Source organism: Erinaceus europaeus, chromosome 8 (genome assembly GCF_950295315.1).
Source record: "Erinaceus europaeus chromosome 8, mEriEur2.1, whole genome shotgun sequence".
NCBI lineage: Eukaryota > Metazoa > Chordata > Mammalia > Eulipotyphla > Erinaceidae > Erinaceus > Erinaceus europaeus.
This window is the reverse complement of record NC_080169.1, coordinates 50,389,410-50,408,455: the sequence shown is the minus strand read 5'-3', so window position 1 is coordinate 50,408,455 and position 19,046 is coordinate 50,389,410. Positions and strand designations below refer to the sequence as shown.

General features: G+C 36.1%; 1 protein-coding gene across 3 annotated transcripts in view; it reads right to left on the bottom strand.

Annotated features, from left to right (window-relative positions):
• SLC25A13 (solute carrier family 25 member 13) overlaps window positions 1-19,046 on the bottom strand; it is a 221,104-nt gene that overhangs the window by 76,539 nt on the left and 125,519 nt on the right. For all 3 annotated transcript variants that reach the window (XM_007532058.3, XM_060196194.1, XM_060196193.1), the window contains 6 exons: window positions 13,136-13,282; window positions 9,267-9,405; window positions 8,429-8,522; window positions 8,159-8,243; window positions 4,432-4,516; window positions 3,808-3,966 (listed from right to left, as the gene is read on the bottom strand). In XM_007532058.3, the coding sequence (XP_007532120.2) occupies window positions 3,808-3,966; window positions 4,432-4,516; window positions 8,159-8,243; window positions 8,429-8,522; window positions 9,267-9,405; window positions 13,136-13,282 (709 nt within the window). The remainder of the gene's footprint in view (window positions 1-3,807; window positions 3,967-4,431; window positions 4,517-8,158; window positions 8,244-8,428; window positions 8,523-9,266; window positions 9,406-13,135; window positions 13,283-19,046) is intronic.

Below are 19,046 nucleotides of genomic sequence, written 5' to 3'. Positions count from 1 at the left end.
TCACACAGACAACTTGAAATATCTGCATTTAAAACTTCTCATGCCTGACTCAATGGGCTTGTTAAAAACAAATGAACAACAACAAAAATCTTGCTCCCCCCCAATTACCTTAATGATTAAGTAGTACGTCAATTAAGTTTAATTCATAAAAAACAAACAAACAAACAAAAAAACCCTGCACTTGGCTTTCCGGAAGATTTTCTAAATTTAAGCCTTCTTTCACCAACAGAAGCAAAACAAGTCTTTTTAAGAATTTCCTGTGGATCCTGCTTTCTCTTGAATACGTATATATCCTAAAAGTTCCCTGAAAACATTTTCTAATTTATAAGACTGCTGACCTCATTAGAGAAGCATCTCAGGAAAGAGAGTGTAGCTAACTTTGAAAACAGAAACCAGTCATTTCTGGAACTTTACAAGCATTTAGTAATGGATGATTACTAAATTGTTTCTTAATATGTCAAGTTTATACCAGTCAAATAACTAATTCATTTATTCATTTGACTCATTCAAATAAAATTAACTGTCAGGTAATTCATTAAGGATTTTAAATACCTGAGTATATTAAATTCATCTGGTGACTGGAGAAGAAATAAAGGCAGACTTCATTTAAAAAGCAGACTTTCAGGAAAATCTGTGTTATCTGTGGTGTTATTTTTCTTAATAAGATAGACCTAGCCTGGGGGAGGAGGTCTGATTTCCAAACATTTCAAGAATTCTAGAAAAATTCATCATTTTCTTATAAAGAAAGTATTGAACAGTTTGTATTATAGAGGTTTGAAGAGCTAGTCTCATAGAATGTCTAAGAGAATATTTTCTAACTATCAAAACTTACCCCATAAAGCAAAAGACTCTCAGAATTATAGCATTAGGCAGTTTAAAAAAAACTTAAGAGAGTAAGAACTAGCCACCTCATATAACTACCATTACAGCTCTCTGAGGCATAGAACTAGAAGTCAACTAAAGATGATCACCAGCAATCCCGATAGCTGTGCTAACAGTCTCTTTTGTACTGAGGGGCAGTGATTGAGGCATGCTCCCCGATTACTAATGGATCACTTCCAGAACTGAGTGCAGATGATGGCAACTACCAGAGAAAGGGAAAAAAGAGAAAAACAACGTGATATAGTGCTGAAAGAGTTCTTTAGAAGTCAGCTTCATTCAAGTAGTTCTACAAACAGTATACTTCAGATGTCCATATTCTTGTTAGACAAAGAGGGATTAAGAGGAGGAAAAAAAAATGGAGAGGGTTTGAGATGCTTATTAACTGTATAATAAGGAAGCAAGCTGCAAGCACCATTATTCAAGGGCAATGGCTAACTATTCTCCAGAATATATGTAAAGATAGTTACAAATTGGGAAGAGATCTTACTTATGCAGCATTCCCAAATTATATTATTTAGGAACTATAAAAACACATCTTAATGCATAAAAATTATGTGAAAAATTTCCATAGTAAGAAAAATTAGGCTCAAGATTTCAAATCATGTTTATAAATTAAAGCCATTCTCTGACACAATCTCAAATATTGCTAGGTGAAGCATACTTGGTAGCAATTCTGAATTTTCAAAATATTCCTCATGTGGAGGAATGAAATTTTTTAAACAAAAATTATACTAAGTAAGAAGTCTATACCCAAAGAATCAAATGTAAAGTATTTTATATCTTGACTTTGTACACAAAAGTTAGACTACTGATTTTCAAAAATACTTTAGTGAATCATGCTTTAGCCAATCAAGAATAAAAATAAACCATGTATGAAGCAAGATGTAAACCATCCTTTAGAAATAGCTAAACTCCGGATCTTTCCTCTGCTCAAGACCCAAAATAAAGAACTGAACAAAAGTTTACAATGAAGAATTTTTTGTTTTAAAATCATCTGCAAGAAAAGATTAAAAAAAATCAAAGTAAAATGAAAAACATGACTCCCAAAATTTTTCACCTTATATTTACCCTAGTTACTTTGCATATTCTGCCATAGGCGCCCTGAGAGTTCAGGCAACAATAGCAGATTAGATGAATGGCTATTTCTAAATTAGGAAAAGGGTGAAGAACTGCCTTTTTGGTGTTCAGAGTCTCTGTCTCTACTTAATTTCTTCCCTGAAAAGTTAACACCAGCCACTCCAATCTCACAGATATTATAACTGAAAGAGCAAGAGGTTTATGGGATGACCCAGATTAACTCAGTACTCAGGTATGCTTTAAACTGTTCTTTCCATGGGGTCAGATGGAAGAAGGGAATTCAGATGCAACCTGTCAGGTGTGGTCAAAAAGGAAAGAGAAGGAATTGATTATTAAAAATAAATCAGGACAACACATACAAATAAAGAACATTCAGTAGGACTTTAAGTACTTCTCACAACTCCAAAGACTCACTCAGCACTTAATACAACATTAATGAAAGCCCTTAAATTCTGGTTATGAAATAATACTAAGGTCCCAACAGAGAGGACCAAACATATACTATGTTGCAAAGGTCTTGCAGAAATGATGCCTATAAACAGGTGAGGTGGTGGTCTTTGCCTGAATCACTGCAGTGCAAGACTGTGACATTAAACTTGTACCACTTGGTTGAGATTTCATTTGTGAGATTTGTTGTTACCAGCAGGAAAAAGTATTTCAAATGAAAGGCAGTGACCCTGCAAGGGTCATCATCAATCACCTGGGGTCAAAGACCTTCCCATTTATAAGAAGAGGCAGGGGGTAAGGAAAAACACAGCAGAGAAAAGATCAAAAGGCCTTTGATGGGGGTCATCTACCTACACAATAGACCTGCAAAAATGCAACTTCTTTAGAGTTTGAAGTTTCCTAGTTTCTAAGGTGAGAGATTTCAAGATTTTTTTTTTTTTTTACCTTGGGTACTTAAGATGAAGACAAGTCAGCAGATGGCAGAAGAGAACTAGAAGCATAGATGAACACTGCTGCTAATTTCCAGCTCTGTGTGAGTAGAATACTAAGTAATACTAAGTATTACGTTCCTATAGAAAGGTGGTGGAGAGTAGGAGGAAAGACACCCCCTCACCCCTATTCTAGTTTTGCAGAGACTAGGTACTCTAGTTTCTGCAAAGAGATACTTTATGTGGTAGTCTATTTTAGATGATGCAAATACATTGACTTCTTTGGCTGGAAAGAATCACAAAGAGAGGTTAGGAACTGCGTCTCTTTAGGCCAAAGCAAGTGAAAAAGCATTCAGGGTCTGTAGAATACTTTCTATTAGTGATGGCGCATATTCTCTACTTTGCTTGATGAATCTTACATGATTAAGGGAACATCTGGGTATAAAAGGATTATATGGCTAGAATGGTATATAATCAATATATACCACAGAATTAGAAGAAGAGAACTAGCAATTTTAACTCAGAAAGAGGCAGTAAGAAACAGTTCCACTAAATCTTGGGTTATGGGTATGATGGAGGATTTTTTTTTTTTCAAGTATTGTCAAGTAAAATCACCCATTCCAAGCACGCTCTGTTATGGCCCCAGCATCCCTTTCCCTACTGGTTAGTGCAGTTACTTCAAGAACAAAAACAGTATAAACCTTTTAAAAACTCACTGAAGATGTTTATAAAAATAATGATTTTATAAACACAACATACTGCAGAGCAATATAAATGGCTTTCAGATTATGTATGGGCTGTTTTGATTAGCTATGCCCTAGATGCCTGCAGCCTACTCCCATTAGCATGGATAATTGAGAATCTGCTGTATTTCCATTTTAACAGTCTCTCTAATATATTTCAGGCACTAAGATGGAAAACCAAACCTCTGACTATTATTTCACATTACATGAATTTAACACATGGTACTAACCTCTATACAGCCCAAAGAAGCCTTCATAACGTAGTACTTTCTTAAAACAGTCAAAGCTGTTTTTATACATTAATTCTCCCACAAACGAGCCAGTTGATCTTTGGTTCTGCATTCGAGTTTTTACAAGATCAATCGGATACACAGCAGTGGCGCCAACAGCTAAAATCAAATAACATTACAGAAGGAATAAGAACAGTAAGAGGTAAAAGAAAGGTGGTTAAGTCACAGAAAATAGCTAAAAGCATCAAATGACACATATTCAGATCTTAAAACTTTACTAACTTTTATTACCCTTAACAAAAAATTATGGATTTTCATTTAAGTGTCTCCTAATATAAGAATGCCAGAGGCAATTTAAATTTAAAAAGCATCACTACTGCTTAACCTCATTATTTATCCACCTTTAGAAAGCCTATCTAGAGATAAATAAGATGGGGAAAAAGCCACTTCTTTTATGGTTGATACCATTGAGGTATGGGAGAAGAGCTTCTTTTCCCTCCTATCTTACACGTAGGGATTTGACTGGGAAAAGCTTGAGTAGGCTTCATCTTTTAATATCTTAAGGTAGAAAAGTAAAATAAAATAAAACAAAGATGAAAAACATCATACTGGTTTATGACTGACCTCCAGCAATAGAACCCAGACCAAACCTGTAGGCCGACTCTGCAACTTGTAGGAGAATTGGTCGAGATGAACTGACGGAGGCCTTCTTCATTGCAGGCACAGGGTTTGGAAAGCAGGAAGATGGAATAAAATTTAGAACAAAATGAGAACTTTTAAAGCAAATTACCTATTGTGTTTTAAATTCACAACACAACTAAAATGGCACAAAGGAAGTCAGATTCTCTGAGTTATTATTACATTAATTAGAAGTTATTAATGCAGGGGCCAGGTGGCGGTGCAACTGGTTAAGCATTCACATTACAGTGCCCAAGGACCTGGAGTCAAGCCCGTAGTCTCCACCTACAGGGGAAAGCTTCATGAGCGGTGAAGCAGGGCTGCAGGTATCTCTCTGTCTCTCCCTACCTCTATCTCCCGTCCTCTTTCAATTTCTCTCTGTCTCTATCCAATAGCAAATAAACACTAAGATTTAAAAATAAAAATACTTTTAAAAAGTTATTAATGCTGTTAATGTTGAAACTCACATTTGAATCTGAGAGCTAATATATACCCCCCAAGTGTTATGAATCTATTTTAAAAGTTTGATCTTCATTAGCAAAGAAAAAAACAAAAAATAATATAAATGGGAAATCATTCTTTATCAATCAAATTAGTAAATGTGTGTGTGTATCTTACTTATTTAATTATAATGTCAATTCAAAACCTGGTAAGAGTTCATAAAATTTGCTTCTCAAATTATATACTTGATATTTGCGTAAGTATAAGCTGAGGAAAAACTTAGTAATAAATACACAGCCTTTAGAATGCATATAGCTTTTGACCCTGCAATTTTACTTAGAAAATGTTAGGTAAAAAAATGATCACATATAAAACCAACGATCAAGCTATAAGACTGCTAGGAAGCAGTATAGCTTTAAGAGCAAAATCTCTTTGAATAACCTAAACATCCAATAGTAGGGGATTATTAAAAACTGAAGAAGCAGCTCAAATGGTAAGAGTATCAGACTTGAATGCCAACCTTCTGGCATTCCATGTGCCAGAGTGGTATTCTCACTCTTCATATTTCCCTTATCTTATATGAGACTGTCATATTAAATAAATAAAACTAACTTAAAATAAAAATTTTAACCCCAAAATTAAGCAGTATAACATCAAAGAGCATCCATCTCATGTTAAGAAAAATGTATGAAAGGATAAATAAAAGTTGAAAAAAGAATAGAGTGGACAGGTATGTGTTTATGATATGTTTCCTTTGAGTGTTTAAAAAATGTTTCAAATATTTAATAATAATGTTTCAAGAACAATGTTAAAGACATGGTATTTTCATTATAATTAATTATCTGTGGGTATGTATACACATAAAAAAATAATAGTAGTATTTTACTACCCCACCACTCAGAGACATTCAAAATATTTACAGTGGCTATAAGTAGGTAGTTGCATTACAGGTAGTTGTTACTTTCTCCTTTTTTTATGTACATGTTTTCTAAATTTAGACTTCAGGCTAGTTATTTGTTTTTGTTTTGTTTTCTTTTTTTTTTTCTTGACCTATTATCCTAACAGTGTTTTTTTTTTTAATGCCAGAACACTTCATAGTATTACTCTTCTCTATCTACATAAATAACAATTTTATGTCACACAGAGTTGTCAGATGATGGTGGCATAAACTTAGTACTTAATAAATACCTGTTAAATGAATAAATACATTCAATAAAATTTGTTTTTCAAAAGCCACAATAATTAAAATGGGTGAATAATGGAAGTAATTACTAACCCCAGCTATCAATCCACTGAATTTTAGTTGCTGTCACTGTACCACAATTCTCTACAATGAGATAATTTACAATCTCCTTCAAAGCCTTTTAACTCAAAATAGCTTTACATATAAATGTGCATTTTTAAGAATATAAAACATTTCCCTGCAAATTCCATGGGGTGTTCCCAATTCTATACAAATATAGAAGAAAGCAAAAGCAACTTCATCTTGGCAGATGCATCTATAAGAAAACCCCCATTTTATTACATGAATATAAATATGCAATATTCAAAACATTTCTTATAACAAGGTAATGCATGAAAAATAATTGGAGGGGGGCTTCCATTATCATGAGTTATTCATCTAAAGGATAAAATAAAACCCCAGACTTTTTTGCAATTTTTCTAAAGCTAGAAATGTAGCATTCTTATAATGAGACAAAAGTCTCCCTACCTGTCCACTGCTCTGTAGATCATAAAATTCAACACAGAGTCTACTAGATGGATGATGGCCTCCCTTCTCTGAGTCTGCCAATGTTACCTGGCCCACTGAGGTTCGCAAAATAAAGCATATTACAAAGTCCTTTTGAATTGCTCCAAAACCTCTAAGCAGTAGTCAATCATTTCCTGCTATAAACCTGATCAATCAATTCTAACCCTTTCATAGCCATATCAACAAGCACCCATCAAAACTCAAAAATTGCAGAAAACACAGGGAAAACTGTGGGATACCACCACCAGTTAGAGAATAAGAAGTTTATTTATTTTTTAAAAAAGTCTCTGTGCTTTCTTAATCCCTGAGTTTCTTCAACAGCTAGTAGCTGAGACAAAGGGATAATCACCTGGTAAGCAGTATTTAAAAATCAAAGCAAGGGAAAAGCAACTTTGCTACCACCTCTACACATGATTATACAGTTCTCTCTCCAATACTAGGGAGATCGGCTTCCTCTTTTAACAAAGGCCAGCTGGTTTTCCAGAGGTGCCTAGTTAGGATTTACTGAACACAAACTCACTACTTTAAGTTACACACTGCACAAAAAACTTGCCACTGCATTCAGTGGGAAGGAGCTGAAAGGAGGGGGTCCTGGCTCGAGGCCTTCCAGTCCTAAAAATGTAGCCCGCATCAACCCATTGTGGTCAAACTGGCGTCTCTGTACAGACCCAGAGCTCCAAGCCAAAAACTGTTAAGTCTCATAGGATTCAGAGATGGCTTTGCCTTAAAGGAGGTATTTTTCTAAAATGAAGCTCGTCTGTGAGTGGATTTATTTTACAAACATCATGTAAGCACAACATGAGCTATGAAGGGTTTCATTCTCTAGACCTGATCTATAGCAAGCTGGGCAAGAGTTAAATGATGAGATCCCATGTCTTAAGTTTCTGACTCTCACAACTTCCAGCGATTGGTTTTTGTTAACCATAATATAAAATTTAGCATTCCTCAAATTGTTTCCACATAACTTATGAATCCTTTCACAGAGAAAATAGATTTAAAAGCCTCCAAACTATGACTCTAGACTAAACAAAATTATCTCATTTTGATATTCAGAAAAACGGAAGACATGGCAGTTAGACAATGCACTGACAAAGTACTGCTTTGCTGAGAAAAGACAGCTTTCATTATTGATATGCCATTTTGCTTTGCTAGGGACAGCAATAGCAAAACAACAGTGTCCCCATACTTCTCAACATGACACTTATGGAAGAATAAAATATCTGCCCATTTTTCTGAGTGTTGGGCTTCAAGTGCAGTTAGAAAATCACCTCTTTTTTTTTTTTCTTAAAGAAACAAATGCCAGTAACATTTGAATCAGAACAGTTCTAAGTCATTTCTCTTTTCATTCCTGAGAAATTACCCAGATTTTAGGTGTAATGTTAAAATGGCACTGCAATGTTAAAACAGCAATTGCAAATGAAAAGGGAAGGAAGGTATCCTACTAAAAAAGACGAGGAAATAAGCTTGCTATTTCTTGCCTACCTGCCTCTGGGTTTCAGCCAAGTTGAATGGTAGAGTTCCCTCTTCCAGAGGAGCAATCCGTTCAATGTCTGCTAAGGTCATACGTCTGGAGGAGAAAGTAAATAAAAACACCAACAAATTTCAACTTACATTATGAAATTTTTAAATATTCCTTTTTTATTTCATATGTTTCAGATTCTTTTTCTCCCAGTTGCTACATTCTTCCTACCTCGATCATCCAACCCTCCCCCCCATTAAGCTAATTAAAAAAATAAAAAATGGCCGACTTACCCCCGTGGCTCATATAAATCTGCTAACTGAAACAAGATGTCAACTTCCATGGGTGTAACCTGACCAAATTTCTGAGCTGCCAGAACAAACTCCTCTGTATGGAAAAAAAGTTAAAAGGGAAAGATTCAAGGAGGAATATCTACTAAATTCAACATTAACTCAAGACACTGGAATGAGTGATTGCTATAAAACTTTATTATTATCAGTTGTGGTATTCTAGATAATCCAAACAGGATAAGGATTTCTGTAGCTCTTTCACTGACTGAAAAGACTGCACAGGATATGTCCTCTAATATTGACTATAAAAACCTGGTATCCTCTAAAAGTTCTGGATCAATTAGATCTTGGATGCTATTCAAATTACAGATCAAGGACAAGAAAGGAGATATAACACACCATAAGCATAGATTCTAGGGATCTTAATGAAGCTGAGAAATTCCTTTAAAATATCAGTTAAAAATAATTTCCTTTAGAATGCTGCTAAAATTTTATTTTAACATTGTAGGTCAATCTGTGCAAACTCATATGATTCTCCATGCACTTACGAACATTTTAAAGGCTGCCAATTAAACTCGGATTCTAAGCAAAAATTTTTTTTAAACATTTAAGAAATTTTATACGGTACTCTCATTCAATGACGGCCTTCAGTTTATTTAAATTCTTAAGACTGCTTTATTTGCTTTTGTCTGATAAAAGGGTAGAGAGCACACTTGTATCCCATAGTTACTATGTGCCAATGGGATAGCAAAAACCTGTAACATAAATTCGAGGTTACCTTTTCACTCTAATAATACTACATTGAACTATGAGAGGTAAGAACATATTTATTTGCACTCACCCTTAGTCACCTCTACATCTTTCCTGTTGCCAGCCAGAGTGCTGTAGATCTTTCTAATGAGTTCCATGTTGTTCAGGAGTGAGTTAAATCCATTAAAATAGGAGAAACTAACTTGATGGGATGTGGTACCCCCAGCAGCCTCAAATGAATTAAAAACAAAAAGAGAGAAGAAAATAAACAAAACATTTACAGAATGAATGCTAGTTCTGAAAATAATCAAGAATGTATGTATAAAAAGTGACCATAGTATTTTCCTTTCACACTAAAAAAAAAAAAAAAGCTATAAATGATTTTTAGAAGTAACTGCAACTAATCATGACCACAGCTTGTACTCTCCACATGTGACTCCTAAGAAACTAAATAAATACATATGTAGGATTGTTACAGGACCAGTAATAATTCACTGAGTTCAAATTTCAATTGGAAATGTTTTATAAGCTTATTTATTTCATCTAATGAGCAAGTCTTAAAGGTTTATGCATGCCAAAAAGCCTATTTTATATATACACATATGTGAATAAATATGTAAAACTATATTATACCAATTCAAACATACTATAAAATATAGACACTCTAATATTAATATCATGGTTTGCCATGTTACTTATAACCAGTAATAAATAATCAACTTACTACAGACTTAGCATTGGTAGGATTTCTAGCAAACAAGTGCATTATGAAATGTCATATGCTTTGGTGGAGGTTAAGACGGGTCAGAATCTGGATCATCAGAATTTGCAAGAAATCATATATCTCTGTAGGGGAAAAGGGAAATGGAAAGCATGTCCATTCTGAATGGAATGTTAGTTTGGGGTTTCAAGTTCTATCCATCTCTAGCAAGGCATATATATATAGCACTTCTTTATAAGGTAACAACCACATAAATCTTTATGTAGGTGCTATTTAAAATAGCTGACATGAGAAGTCAGACTGAGTTGTAAAGGGGTAGGAAGAGAAACAAAGGAGCTAAATTAACAACACAGTGGTAGAATGTAAAAGATCTTCAGGAAGTCATGGCTCCAAAAAGAGACACCAGGGAGAAAAAACAAAGAATGAAGAGATATTCTGTATTTCTCTCAGTGGTGAACAGATGCTACTGAGAACTTGGAAAAAATCTTGCTTCTGTGATTAACAAAAGGATGAGTTAGACAATTAGATAATGGGGCCCAGATCTGATCATCAGAATCATCTAGGAAGTTTTAGAAATTAAGTTCTAAGACGTCTCCATCTGATGATGGTGAATCAGTAAATCTGAAAGAGACCTTGGACTTCACATGCTTGATAATTATCCCTGGTGATTCTCATGTTCCCTGACCAAAGTATGGGAACTGCCACTATAGAAAGTTCTGCAAAAGCTGAATAAGGGCAAGAGTCTGGCATACTTTAACGATGACTCTTTAGTCACTATCAGGCCACCCCAGCAGCTGGGGCCCTATTCGGGGAGTCCTGAGATTCCCAAACAGACATAATGGGCCTAGACCTCAAATAAATCCCTCTCGCCTTGTTACGAGTCATCTCTATCAGAACAACAAATAGATCCCTTTGTGGGACCCACATAGGACCTTGCCCTCAACTTGGATCAACAATGGTAGAGAATGTTCCACCCTGCGAAGGGAGGATGGACAACATACTCTATGCTACACCTGAGGAAGATGGGTCCTGATATTGGGGCAGCTTGGAATGTTCCTATTCATGACCACAGAATGTGAGCTCAAATCTACAGGGATGCAGTGGTCACATAGGTTCCTAACCTGAATATGGGCCCCAGATCAGATCAAATTAATGGGGTTTACAGTCAACAATATTTATAACCCTTTCCCATATTAGGAAATATGGGACTCAGCTTTCTGGTCCTTTTTCTAGCCATGACATCATCTCCCCAGACAATAACTTGAATCCACCTGTATATCAGATTTCAGGCTCAGGGAAAAAAAAACAAAACACTAGTATAGCCACAAGCTCTTTGGAATATAACTAAAATATGCCTACTGGCTATCTACAAAATGGAGTACCTCTCCAATTCTTCATCTGCACTATTCCAACCTTTACGTTCATGATTGATCAACAATTTGTTTGGCCTTGTATGTTAAGTCTCTTTTCAGCCAAGAGGTTCCAGATACTAGCATGATGCCGACCAGACTTCCCCAACAATGTGTCCTGGAGCTCTGCTTCCCCAGAGCCCCACCTTACTAGGGAAAGAGAGAGGCAGGCTGGGAGTATGGATCAACTAGTCAATGCCCATGTTCAGCAGAGAAACAATTACAGAAGCCAGATCTTCCACCTTCTGCATCCCACAATGACCTTGGGTCCATACTTCCAGAGGGTTAAAGAATAGGAAAGCTATCAGGGGAGGGGATGGGATATGGAGTTCTGGTGGTGGGAACTGTGTGGAGTTGTACCCCTCTTATCCTATGGTTTTGTCAATGTTCCCTTTTTATAAATAAATAAAATAAAGCTCTAAGACACTCTCCTTGGGATTCATTTGATACAATGGCTAGTAATCAACTAGAATGAAAGATCCAGTGGTCTGGCAGGTGGCGCAGTGGATAAAGCATTGGATCCCTAAGCATGAGGTCCCAAGTTCAATCCCTGATATCGCAGATACCAGAGTAATGTCTGGTTCTTTCTCTCTCTCCTGCTAACTTTCTCATTAATAAATAAATAAAATCTTAAAAAAAAAAAGCTCCATGACATTCAATAGCAATGCATCATTAATAACACATACCATTTCTGCCTCAAGAAACATATTCTGAATAGACAAGTAAATCTAAGTATTAGTTTGTTTTGCTGACTATTCAGACAAATATACTGCATGCCCTTTTTATTTTTAGCTTTGGAGAATATATAAAAGTGAAAATAAGCTTATAACACCCTTCAAAATCTAAAGCAAAATTAATGAGATCATAAATTTGTTTTTCCTTGAAAAGTGTACCAGTGTGGTCTGGGAGGTTGTGCAGTGAACAGAATGCTAGACTTGCAAGCATGAGGTCTTAAGTTCAATTCCTGGCATCACATGTGTCAGAGTAACACATTGGTGGTTTCTTTTTCTCTCATAAATAAATCTTAAAACTTGATATCTAAAAAAATTACATGAAAAACTAGTATTTTAAAAAATATTTATTTATTGGCTGGAGACAGCTAGAAATTGAGAGGCAAGGGAGAGATAAAGAGGGAGAAAAACAGTGGGTTGAGCGCTGGTACAGTGGGTTAAGTGCACATGGTGCAAAGTGCAAGGACTGACTAAGGATCCCGGTTTGAGCCCGGCTCCCCACCTGCAGTGGGGTGGGGGTCACTTCACAAGCAGTGAAGCAGGTCTGCATATGTCTATCTTTCTCTCCCCCTCTCTTGATTTCTCTCTGTCCTATTCAACAACAATGACAGCAATAGCAGCAATAATAGTAACAACAACAGTGATAAACAACAAGGGCAACAAAATGGAAAAAATGGTCTCCAGGCGCAGTGGATTCATAGTGCATACACCAAGCGCCAATAATAACCCAATGATAAAAGAGAGAAAAACAGAGACAACTGCAGCCCTACTCCATCCCTTGTGAAGCTTCTCCCTCTCTCTACAGGTGGGGGCTGGGGGCTTGAACTCTGGTCCTTGTATATTGTGACATATGCACTTAACCAAGTGCACCACTACCCAGCCCCAGTAGTATGTTTCTTTAAGGCATTCTATAATATCATCCAGATAACAAATTAACCTACTTTTCTACTAAACCTAGTCAAAACATACCCTTTGTAAATTTGCTAATCTATATGAATCATTATGGAAATGCTATTGCTTACAACAGAATAAGCTCTACAAATTATTTTCATAAACATTTAAACCAGGTAGAATAAACTACTTCACTAGGTCAACTTACAGCTACAAGACATTCCTCTACAAAAGGTGTCAGCACATGGGGACGGATAGTAACCATGATGTCTCGGAAGTCAATGGCTGTGACTCTTCCAGTCTTGGCATTGTCTCTTTGCACAAAAGCTTGCTTTGCATGTTCCAGTTGTATCTCCTATATATATATATATATATAAAAAGAATGAAATATCTTTCGTTTCTCACTTAATTACTATAAATGATTCTTCAATGAGAAATTAGGGTAAAGGAATATAGATTACGACTTGATTGAACAAATTCCCATTGCTTATTGACTAGCATCCCCTCCAAGCTGTAATCTACTAAAAGCAAAAGTTTGCTCACACAGTTAAATGTGTCTTGAGAAAGTATAAGAGAAAAGTATTGAGAAAGATCTGACCAAATTCAGTTCAGGTGACACAGGTGATGAAAGGAAAAACACCTACAGAAACATTAACCTTTCTTCTAAGAAAGAAGTATTCTTAATAGTAACCTGGTAAACATGATGCAACAAGAGACTGAAAGGGGCAGTTCTCTGAAACATGTTATTTCTTAAACACAGAACTTCTCAGTCTTGACATTACCAGCATTAGTGATAGATTAAGCCACCACTATCCTTTTCTATGTATTCTTACCCTCCCTTGTCCCACTAAATACTGGTGGCTCCTTCCAACCCAAGGCCATATAAAAATATCTCCAGAAAGAGTTAAATGTTCCCACTGAAGAGCACTGCTGTGGAATCAGCAGTTGGCTGGTATGTGGGACAGAGACAGTAAAACAGTGGCAGCACCACTGAGTGTATATTTTAATTCATAATGATATAGAGATATGAGGCCAAATCTCAAACTTCTATTGCTACTACCAAAGAGTAAGTGTATACACATTTATAGAATAAATATAGCCTCTCATCAAACCTTACTGCATGTCATAAAAGAGAAGCATCTCTTCTGTAAGGGAACATTTCATTATTTTCCTCCTATTTCCCAGATGTGCTATTATACTGCAATCTCCAACTTTAGTCAATTAAAAATCATCACTAATACAGCTTTCAAGAACTTAGTTATTCAAATGAGAAGTTGTTTTAGCAAATCATACAATATTGAGGAATTAATATCGTTAATTGGAGTGATGACTTAATTGTGTAAAAACTAATGGTTTTTATGGATTAGTGCAAAATAAAGTACAGGAGACAGAAGTTTGATGATGTCTTAATGTACTCATATAGCTTCTCTTCCCCTAAAAAGGATGGGCAGATAAAGGACAACTGATTAAAAAAAAAAATCCCAAAACTAATTGAAGTTGAATACTATGTTAGGTGTGTCATTGTACTTTTTGCTTTACTTCTGTGTCATTTTAGACTTCTATGATAAAATTTAAGAAGTCAGTTCTTATTCTAGTCTAGTTATGATGCAGTTTGTCTCTGCTGAAATTCTTTTCTGAGACTAGTCTGTATCTTTAGCTGCGTAGATATGTGTCAGCCATTTGTCTTCAGGTCTTCTCACTCCATTCTCTCAGGAAAAGGTTTTAAAGATTCCTCATAAGGCTGTACTTCTGGATCCTAATCTCTCACTCTTACCCTCTTAACAAAAGTCAGAAATTCTGTTTAAAGGATACACCCATATGAATATCTTACAAAGATCATAAACTTACATACCACTAAAATTACTATTATGTATTTCCTACCCTAACTTAGACTCTCTTCTATATTCAAAATTGAAGTACTGGCATGTTTTTGTGTTCATTTAATCTAGAAATGTGTCATTATTACTTTCTTATAATTTTAAAAATATTTTATTTACTTATTGAATAGCAAGAGAAAATGAGAAGGACAGGGGAGATAGAGAAAAGAAGGAAGCCTAAAACAGTACCATTCATGAAGCTTTACAACTGCAGGTGGGGACTAGGGGCTAGACCCATATCTGTGGGCATCCATGAGTGTTCTACCAGGTGTGTCCCGACCTGGCCCCATTTTCAATTCTTTAATCTTCTTTTTACTCAGAACAAGTTGGTTGTCAACTTATGTTCTTTGAATCTCTGAAAGTTCTAACAAGTTTGTTTTTTCCTTTTCACTCCTTAACCCACAGCTTCAGGTTCTCCTCAGACTACAAATGAATCATGACTTACCTCTTAGACCTGCTTCTCTCTGACCTTGTACACATTAGTTTCTACCATTTGAGATCTCAGATATTACCTCAATCTCTTGCAGAAACCTCTGGTGACTTTGGTTATAAAGACCCATCACTGAAGCAGGGCACTCAAGACCCTACTAGACTCCACTAGCCCAGTTCCAGTCCTGACAGATCCACACATCCAAGTCTTAGTTCACACTCCTCCTACCCACTAGAATAGCTTCTGAACTCTCACAACTTCCTCCAGACTTAATTCAAATGGCACTACTTCTAGAAACATAACTAGGCTTTCTTTTTCCTTTTTTAAAAAATATATTTTGATTAGTTATTTATTTTGGATAGAGACAGAGAAATTGAGAGGGGTGAGGGAGATAGGAAGAGGGAATAACACAACTGTAGCACTGCTTTAACATGAAGCTTTTCCCCTGCAGGTGGGGACCGGGTCCTTGTGCACTGTATTGTGTCACCATCTGGCCCCTATAACTAGATTTTCTAATGAGTATAACTGACCTGTATTCACATGGATACCTTCTTGAATCTCAACACTTCTCTATTCTACCTTATATTAAAGTAAACCATTTACAGTACTGTCTTTCTCCTACCTTTCTAGAGGTAAAAGTATGTTCTGTTTACCCAGCATACAGTCTGAGCAGAACACTTCAGATACAGTAGATATTCAATAAATGAAAGAAAAGAATCATCAGTAATAGATATCCTCTATAGCCAACTGAATGAAGACATCATGATCAAAAAGGGGTTCTCTACACAAGTGCCTCCAATTTAAGGAGGAAGAAATGGGCTGTTAAACACCCTGTAGTGAAAAATGACCACAGTATGTATTCAATTGAAAAATAAATGAACACAGTCTCCTCTGAATTGCCAGAACCACTGTTATAGCTATCGTGAGTCAAGATTACTCTTGACAATAGTAGAAGGCATGTTCAGTTATTTATTATTTCCCCTGGTTAACAACTCTTCAGATCCTCAGACTATTATACCAAATACAAAAATGCTATCTCTGACTACCCCAGTTCCTCAGAAATCAGGAAGCCAGGACACTAAGGCCAACCTGTTTGAAATGCTAAATTAGGAAATGAAGACCAAAAGGAGGCGGGGACATGCTTATGCTGCATAACAGGGAATGACATCATGATACATTATACATTCCTATGAGATTAAACATTTGCTAGTAGGGACCCCTCCATCATGGAACAAGATGAACAAATCTAATGACACATGACATTAGAATGCATTTCCAACAATACTTGAAGATTACCAATATGAAAAGTAAAAGTTAGATTTATTTAGTTCTCTAAAAAGTCTGATAGAGTGAAAGGTCTAGCTAAGGGGTCAGAGAGATTGCACAATGGCAGTGAATGAACACACTTACATGCAAGTAGTCTCAGGATCAATCCCCAATACCACCAGTGACTCAACCAGAGTTGAGTGTTGTTCTCGTTTTTTTTTTTTTTTAAAGGTTTACTTAAGTGTTTTCCCAACTTCAGAAACAGATGTGAGCTGTCTTCTGAAGAACATTTGTTTATGTAATTTCTTCTTCTAGGTGAAGAAATAAAGCTATATATCAAATATGGTTACATTTAATAAGAATGCACTATATGCTAGATACTGTCCTGAAGCACTTTATTAAAATTCACATTGTGGTTCAGCTCACATGTTACAATGTGCAAGGCCTCGGATATATGTCCCTGGTCCCACCTGCAGCGGGGAAGCTTCATGATTAGTGAAACAGTGTTATAGGTCTCTCTCTCTCTCTCTCTCTCTCTATCCCACATTATCTCTTCTTTCCCTCCTGATTTCTGTCTCTAATAAATATTAAGTAAAATATTTTCAAAAATAAATAAAATAAAAAAATATTTAATGTGTATAACCACTCTGTGAGATAGGTACTATTATTAACGTCAGTTGAGGAAACCAGTCTCATGGATAGGTTAATCATGGATCAGGAGGAAATAGCTAAGCTGAAATTTAAACTCAGGCAGTCCCACCCCATTGAATGTAGCTAACACTTCACTATAGTGCATAGGCAGTCTGGATAACTCTACTGTCAGGAACTTGATATTTGTACTTAAGCATCTTAGTAGTTATAAAAAAAAAAAAATTCAGCATGCTCTTAAATTATTCTTAATATTATATTTTTTTGTCACTTGTTCTTCTGAGACAACAATTTCTCAAGTCTTTTTTCTAACATTTATTTATTTGCTTATTTTCTTTTGTTGCCCTTGTTGTTTTATTTTTGTAGTTATTATTGTGGTCATTCTTGGGAGTCAGGCGGTAGCGCAGCGGGTTAAGCGCAGGTGGCGCAAAGCGCAAGGACCAGCCTAAGGATCCCGGTTCGAGCCCCTGGCTCCCCACCTGCAGAGGAGTCGCTTCACAAGCGGTGAAGCAGGTCTGCAGGTGTCTATCTTTCTCTCCCCCCTCTGTCTTCCCCTCCTCTCTCCATTTCTCTCCATCCTATCCAACAACAATGACATCAATCATAACTACAACAATAGAACAAAAAGGGCAACAAAAGGGAGTAGATAATAAATAAATATTAAAAAAAAAAAAGCAAAGTTCTTTGTGTGCTTAGAGTACCAACAGCAAAGGAAGCAGACCAGCAGTAACAATAGTAGAGAACATGGAGGAATTAAATCAAATATGAAAAGTCTTACCTCGGCCATGCTCACTGGTCTTCCTAACTTTTTTACAACTCCATATATACATATGATTTATTTGTTCACTTGCTAATGATAAGGAGAGGGTGAGAGAGAACCAGAGTATCACTGGAACCCAAGCAATGCCTAAGATTAAACTAGGAACTCATGCTTGAGAGTCCAATACCTTACCCACTACACCATCTCCAAAGTCACATTCTATAAATACTTAATTCAGAAATGAGTGATCTTTAAAACAAAGAATCAGACTCACTATTTAAAATGAAAAATTTGAACTGGTACCTATTTAAGGTAAAGCAATACATACTAAGTGAGATAGCAGCAGTGCCTAGATCTGATCTCATATGGATAAAGCAGGGACAGAGTTTTTAGAATTCATGAATTAGAGTATATTTAAGATAATGGTCATTTTCAAAATAGGAAGAAGCAAAATAGGTAAAGCAGTGGTATTTGAGGAAGAAAGGAACAATGGGAGAAGCCGTAAGTACGTTCAAATGTGTAAAGGTTAAAGGCCAATAGGCAATATAGGCAAAAACAAATTTAGTCTAGGAGACTTTCTTTCCTTTTCTTTATTTTTTTTAAATCAGTGGGAAATACTTGTTCAATTACAGTCTGAAGAACATTAAGTCATGGAATTTTATTTTATTCCATTTTATTTTAATAGAGAGGGCCATAGAAGCAGTATGTTTCAATGACAAAAACCTGAAGTTTGTAAAAAGTAGATCATTAGCCATGATGGTCCTAAACTAGGAGAATTTAGGACTGTTGCATCATCTTGTATCAGGTTCTCTATAAAACAGACCCAGAAACACCCACTGTACAGAACTGTAAAAATCAGAGGACAACTGACCTGGCCCCCACTACACTGAGGGAAACTTTGGTGCTATTGTCAGTCTGTGTGTGTCTCTCTCTCTCCCATCTGTTTCTATAGAAAGAAAGAGAGAGAGAGAGAGAGAGAAAACCAGGCTAGGCAAGGCAAGGCAAGGCAGTGGCACACCTGGCTAAGCACACACATTACAGTGCACAAGGACTCAAGTTTAAGCCCCTAATCCCCACCTGCATGGGGAAAGCTCCACAAGTGGTGAAGCAGGGGTGCAGGTATCTCTCTGTCTCTTTC